We start from the raw sequence: 6,746 nt of genomic DNA, 5'->3' as shown, positions 1-6,746 counted from the left end.
CTCTCTCCTCTAATATATAATGCTCTCATTAATAAAATGCACTGAATCTAACTCTGCGAAAAAGATTTATTCTAACTGATTAGTCAAACAGTTAATAATATAGAATCCAAAGTGCACTTAAATTCTTCAACAACATATAACGTTAGAAACCCATCATTAGCTTTAGCAAAAACAAAGTAAAAGGTTTCCTTCTCTCTCTATCTCTCTCTCCCCCACCTAAGATTTAGACCGTTACAAAATATATTTTATTTTTTTTGTTTACAAAAAAAGTAATTAAATTTTATTTTTTACTTGTCAATTTCTATATTGATGGCAAGTGAAAGAATCCCAAGAAGAAGCCAAAACTGTTGTGTTTACAAGGAGAAAAGAAAAAGACACTGACAAAACAAAACCCTCAAATTCCAAACATTCCATCATCATCATCATTCATGGGAGACACAAACAAAAACGTTTCTTTGAAACAAACCCATCAACCAAACCCCATTCTTGAGCCTCTCTTCCATGCCCTTGATCCCATATCTCTGATCCTCAACCAGAATTCTCATTCAGAACAACAACAACAACCTTTTCCTCTTATGCTCACCTCTTCAGATAGCTTCATCATGGAGAGAGGACCCAAATACAATGCATACGCTGAGTTGAGGGAAACAAGGCTACGCATGAAGTGCATGAGGATGCAAGAACAAGAACATGAGGAGGATCTTGAACCAATTATTAAACTTGCAACCCCACCAACGAAACAGGTCAAGTTTCAAAAAGGGTCATTGTTTATTGCTCAGTCCGTGCCAGATTTCTCTGCAACATTGAGGAAAGAGAATAGGAAACCTGTGAACACTACTTTGCCTTCAATGATGGAGATGACACCACCACCGTCCAAGACCAAGAGTTTCTTCTCCAAAGGTAATGGGGTGTTGTCAAGTTCAAGAGGAAGCAAGTCAGCGAGTGCTGGTGAGAAAAAGAAAGATGGTGGTGGTGGTGCAGTTTTGTTGATGGCAAGGAAGAGCTATGCCAGCATTGATGAGCTCAAGAGTTTGTCTTCTGCTACGGCCATTGCCATCAATGGTGAAGGCAGAGGAGGAAGGAATAACAGAGTTATGGGGAAGACAGTTTCAAGGCACAGACAGTTTTGAATATTTGGTGCTGTGGAAAAATGGGGTTCCTTGAATTTGAATTTGAATTTGTTTCATTGTTGAATGAATTTGTTACTTTGAGAGGCTTTGGTGATGGTTATGCTATTTTTTCATTTGTTTTTTTATTCATTCTATTTGACTTGATTTGTTTTTCTTTTCTTCCTATTTTTTCCTTTTGAGGAACTTACACAGTATTATGTAAAGCTAATGATGTATTTGCGAGTGTTGACAACTATGACACTATTATAGGAAATACATAGTTTTAAACATTCCTCTTAAGTGGGGATGATTTTGTTCATTGTTTTAAAATGATGCTGCTTCTCTGCTGATTGTTTAGCCAAAAGTAGACCATCCCCAATGGAAGTGAGAAAAGACTAGACAGCTTATTAGTTAAGCCAAGATTTTTTTATTTTATTTTATTTTAACAAAGCTGATGTAGTTAAAAGGCCAGAGATCACATCTAGATAATTATATATGATATTTTTATCTTAGTTATTACTATTATTGCATTAAATTTTTATTATAATGTCTTGAAATTATATATTTGTTGGCCTGTTTATAAACATAGTTCTATTGTTTCATTCAAAAACTAGGTCTTTAAACTAAATTTTCATGTCAGATAAGGCTTTTGTGAGAGTCAAGTCTGTCCTTAGAAAATTAGAAGACAAAAGAGACATATATCACGGAAATAAGTCATACCAAGAGGCCCTATTAGTAATACTACGAATATATTTGTACAATGTATACCATGATTCTTGAACCAGAAAAAAATAATCAGAGAAATTACTGGTGAATGGTGATATGTTGCATGACCAGCTCAGGAATTTTAGTAGCAAGATCTGGTAAATTTAAATGGTGCCCTGCTTAGAATCTACAAGGTCTTGAACAATTTCATCAACCAAAATTTGAAGCACATCCCTTTCTATATCAACACCAACCTCAAAAGCTTCAACATTAAATTCTGTCCATTTCCCTAAGGAGTGGTTCATCTCCCATTCAATTATTTCATCTGGTACCATCCCAGCTAGACATGCCCACTTTTTGATCTCATTGTTGACCTCTTGAACCAACATCTCAGCTTTCATGCATAATGGCACCTTTTTCCATGCAGACCGTACCTTGAATACACTGTTGGAATAATGGCAGCAATTTGATTCTAAATATTCTATTACACAATCAAATAGAAATCCCTTGAGTTGGCTTCTCTCTTTAGATTCCTCACAACCCACAAAGCCATTAAAATCTGTCCACATAGCATCACTTGCCATGGTGTCTAGTTCATCAAGCAGAAAGCTAGAAATGAGAAGTTGTGGCACTCCATCCCCACTGTGCTCAGTGGCATTTCCAAGAACCAATTCAGCATTTAAGATAACATCTTTCATATGAGTAAGCTTGCTTTCTGTCAATCTTGTCCAAAAAGAATTTAAACTTTGTAATATCCTAGGAATTTGGTTGACAAGTTGAGCCAATATCTCACAACCTATCTTCCCTTTGTTAAATGATGTTGCAGAATCAAAAAGCTCCACATCATGTTCCAATTGTTCCAGTTGATCATAGGAGCAACTCAAAGGGTCAGGGAGAAAACCATGCCCTGGAATTAAACCAAGGATCAAAGACATCAACAAGGAATTAAAATTGGCTCAAAAACCAAAGGAATTAAATAAATGAAGACTAGAAATCATATTTTCTTAATTCCATTTACCTGAGCTTTCATCCAGACTACTGGAGGAAAAGGAAGCTTCCAGGACAGATCCAGGACTGAGATGATTACCATTGCAAGAGGTTTCAAATAATCTTCCATGATTTGCTCCATACTAGTATCAGTAGAAACAAAAGATAACGTCAGGTATAACCTTTCATATATTATTTATTTTACAGGTAAATTGATGAGAGTTAGTCCACACTTCCAAAATGTTGAAATTAAATGCCCAATACACCAATTACACATAAAGTAGTATTGGGTGAATTAGAGTTATACGAAATAAATAACTTTGCTATTTGTTAATTTTCCTTATCCACACACTAGCTATGTTGTGGTAGTTGAGCAAAATTACACACTAAAAAGAAAATGCTAATTGTAGAATTCAAGTGCCAAAAATCTGTTGCAATTGAGATTTTACATCCTGCTACAGCAAGCGCAGGAAATAAAGCAAACTTCTGTGCAAAAGTGAAGACTTCTGAAAAAGAACTTTTCCACCCACCCGCTAAGTATAATAAAGGATTTAGAAAGTTGACAAGAGTCAAGACTAGTCCAAATTATTTGATAGCTACTGTCCATTGTGGTCAAGCTCTTTTTTTTAATTCCTATCCCAGACTATGCATAAAATAGAGCTTGAATCACAGAGTGACATGCATTGTGCACTGCAGCACATTAAGAAGTATTAACAAAGCAACTTCAGACTTGAGCATTATGCTCTGTGTAGTAAGTCATTTAATCAACAATGACTACAATGAAAAAGAGGAACTGAATATTTCCTAAACTTACTCATAATAGAAAACAGATAGCAAAAGCAAAATGATCAAAGAAACTAAACTCCAATTAGACAAAATAGAAAGAGAAGGTGGACATGGAAAACAACCTTATGTCTGAACATTTGATCATTTTGATCATCAGAACATGTTAGATGATCCGAATTAAGAGCAGATATAAGTTCTTGAAGAATCATGGCAGTTGATTTTTTAGATGAACCACCAGCAGCCAACTCATTATCTTGAGACCTTAATTCCTTCAACTTCTGTTGTAGGACGGCACCTAAAACATCTGCTCTCAAGGGTGGTGGTCTTTGGAAATAAGACTTAATCTCATTATCAGTGCTTCTCTGAGTTCTCTCTTCCTTTTCAGCAGTTACCACTGTCTTTTGCTTAAAAGGGGAATTAAGGGTTAATGAAACTACCTCATTGACCTTAACTATATTTCCCTGACCACCACGTTTACTTTTGGCATTAGAACAGTTTGGGGAGAAAGGATCAAAACCTCTCCTTTTTCCCCCCATTGCATCAGAACTAACATTTCTTTGTTTCAATGTAACCAAATTAACAGAAGCTTCACTACCTTCAACTTGATAGACATTTGGGGTCCTTCTCTTCCTCTCTGTGGTGCTTATGCAAGACAAGGGATCATCCTGTCTATTAGAAGGTTTTCTCTCAAGCTGGTCAAATTTGGAACAAACCACTTTGGTTGGAGACCTCATCCTAGTTCGACCACTAAGGTTTCTATTCAAAGCAACAAAGTCTTTAGTTCCATTCTCAGCACTTGCAGCTGATGATACTCTCTTCACATGCATATTACTTATTCTACATCCAGGTGAAGTTCTTTCACTACTTAACTCCCGTTCTTGTGATTGAGTTTTGTGTTTGAAGGCAAAAGAAGATGCTTCATCATCCTCTAGTGCCCCACATGGTTGGCGTGATGAATTCCATTTAGCAGTCAAAGGCATTCTTCCAATGGTGGACTCATTACAAGACTGTGCAATTCTTTTGCCATCTTCATTAACAAGAGTTATGAGCTTCTCCTGACTTCTCAGAAGAACAACATCATTTTCATGGCAAGGGATGAATGACTTTCCCTTCTGTGCTAATCCCAAAGATGAGGTAGTAAACACATCTGAAACAATAGGTGTAGGAACATGTGACTGTTCCTCAACTTCTGGCCTGCAATTGACAACATCAATCAAATTACCACAGTTTTTGCAAGAAGTATGCCCCATCAAAGACTTGGCCGTGTTGGCATCATAACCAGATTGATTTTGTGTATCTACTAGCCTATTTCCCACCCTTTCTGTAACAATGCCATTATTGGGAGGATAAATGGAAGGGGAAGATGTAAGAGAACATTTGGTTCTCTTTGTAGCCTGAAGACCAGGTTCCAAGATCCTAGTAGCTGCTCCTATTAACCTAGAGCTTCGAGATGCACACTTTCCAGAAGTAATTCTTGGACTCTTTAAAGGAGAAGCAAGAGTAGGGTGATGGTGCTTATACTTTCTTGCTCGTGAAAAAACACTCTTAATTTGCAGTGCCTCAGCTCCAAACCTAGTAGTCACAACCTTTCTCTCATATGTCCCAGTTTTCTGAAGCTTCTGAGGTCTTGATTCATGTTTTGAATTTGCTACTCCCATTTCCAAATCCACCCCTTGCTTATCAGTCTCATTACTATCAGGAAAGGAAGATTTCTTGAACCTATCTCTTTGTGAAGCTGGAATAGATTCTAGACCCATCAACCTAGCTACCAAACTCGGAACTCGCATTTCATGCTTCTGTTCTCCCTCTGTAACACGATTCCCACCTTTTTTGGCAGTTGGGAAACCTCCATTGTTCTCATTAGCAATCTACAAATGAAATATAATCACAAAAACCAACTCAAATATATAACTTTTCAACTTCAACAATTCAAAAATAAAATTAAAAAAGCTAAATAGATAAATAGCATTAATCCAAGCCAACACAACTAGCATAAGTCATACCAAGTGGAGCTTTGAACTTGGCATTTTCTCATCTCCTTTAAACTTCTTTGAAGAAGCTTGTTTTCCACGAGCTGCTGATACAATCAAATCAACAACAAAAACCAAACTTTTTCATCAGTTTCCACAAACAAACAAAAAATGCAGTTCATTGTTCAAGTCAAATATGTTAATGACAAGACTAACCAGGAAGCAAAAGTTTCTTGGACAAGAACCTCTTCTTGGTGAGCCTCCGGTTCCAATCAAGTAGATGAAAGAAAATACCAATGCAACCACCTTGCCTTTGATTCTTCTTCTCTGTTATTGCCAAACAAGACGAACCCTTGCCAACAGTATCATTCATTTCTTCAACACTTGCAAACAAACACAACACGCACACACACAAAAGCTTCACTCTAAACTAAAACACCAAAAATCTACATCCACAAAACACATTATCCAAACCCCATTTTTCAACATTCACTTACAAAACCAAGAACACACTACAAAGTACAAACGACACTTCCACTCACAAAAACACAGTGTGAACAAACACAACTGCAAAAAAGCGACCCTTCAGCTGAAAAAACGACGAGGACCCCACCACAAAAGAAAGAGAACAGCAGAAGGAGAAAGAAGAGACAAGAGGAAGGACCCAAGTGTTTTTGTAGAAAAAGGAAGGCCAAAAAGAAACGTTGCAAAGTCAGAAGTCCACTGCAAAAAAGAACACTACTTTGCATGAATCGACGTGGTTTTTGAGATACCCGAGACGCAGATGGAAGCTCGAGGAATCTGCCATTGGCAGAGCAACAGAGCTTTTTCTTCTCTTTCTTCTCTGCAGTGATAGAAAACTCGTTGAGTTGTGACTGCATTTGTCAAGGGTGGCAAATTTTTACTACAATATTTTTTTTATTGTTAGATTAAAATTAAGGAAAGATTGTTTGTCATTCGGAAGGATAGGAAGTTATATCATTTTAAGAAAGATATACACAGAAAATTTGAATTTTAAATTAAAAAAAATTATTCACTTTCTCTCTCCTATGATTTCCGTTCTTCTGTGTCTATCTCTTTCCTAAAATGACATAACTTATGTCATTTAAAATGACAAATACCAAATCCTAAAATTAAATAAACGATTTCTATTTGAGATTATTAAATAATTATTGATTTGATTTTGAAA

At 36.5% G+C, this 6,746-nt stretch overlaps 2 protein-coding genes across 2 annotated transcripts; one reads left to right on the top strand and one right to left on the bottom strand.

Annotated features, from left to right (window-relative positions):
- Positions 1-428: 428 nt before the first annotated feature.
- On the top strand, positions 429-1,130 carry LOC133294689 (uncharacterized). The gene has a single exon (XM_061493421.1). The coding sequence runs from the start codon at positions 429-431 to the stop codon at positions 1,128-1,130; it is 702 nt and encodes a 233-aa protein (XP_061349405.1).
- Positions 1,131-1,978: 848 nt separating this feature from the next.
- On the bottom strand, positions 1,979-6,438 carry LOC133294682 (uncharacterized). The gene is made up of 6 exons (XM_061493408.1): positions 6,331-6,438; positions 5,774-5,987; positions 5,591-5,661; positions 3,710-5,455; positions 2,833-2,944; positions 1,979-2,721 (listed from the first exon to the last, which is right to left on the bottom strand). Exons 1-6 carry the CDS (start codon positions 6,436-6,438, stop codon positions 1,979-1,981), a joined length of 2,994 nt encoding a protein of 997 aa, XP_061349392.1.
- Positions 6,439-6,746: the final 308 nt, after the last annotated feature.

Source organism: Gastrolobium bilobum, unplaced genomic scaffold (genome assembly GCF_033153095.1).
Source record: "Gastrolobium bilobum isolate Gb01-03AN ecotype WA unplaced genomic scaffold, APGP_CSIRO_Gbil_v1 utg27444, whole genome shotgun sequence".
In the NCBI taxonomy this organism is placed as follows: Eukaryota; Viridiplantae; Streptophyta; class Magnoliopsida; order Fabales; family Fabaceae; genus Gastrolobium; species Gastrolobium bilobum.
Note: the sequence above shows the minus strand (reverse complement) of the source record. Positions and strands in the feature narration are given on the sequence as shown.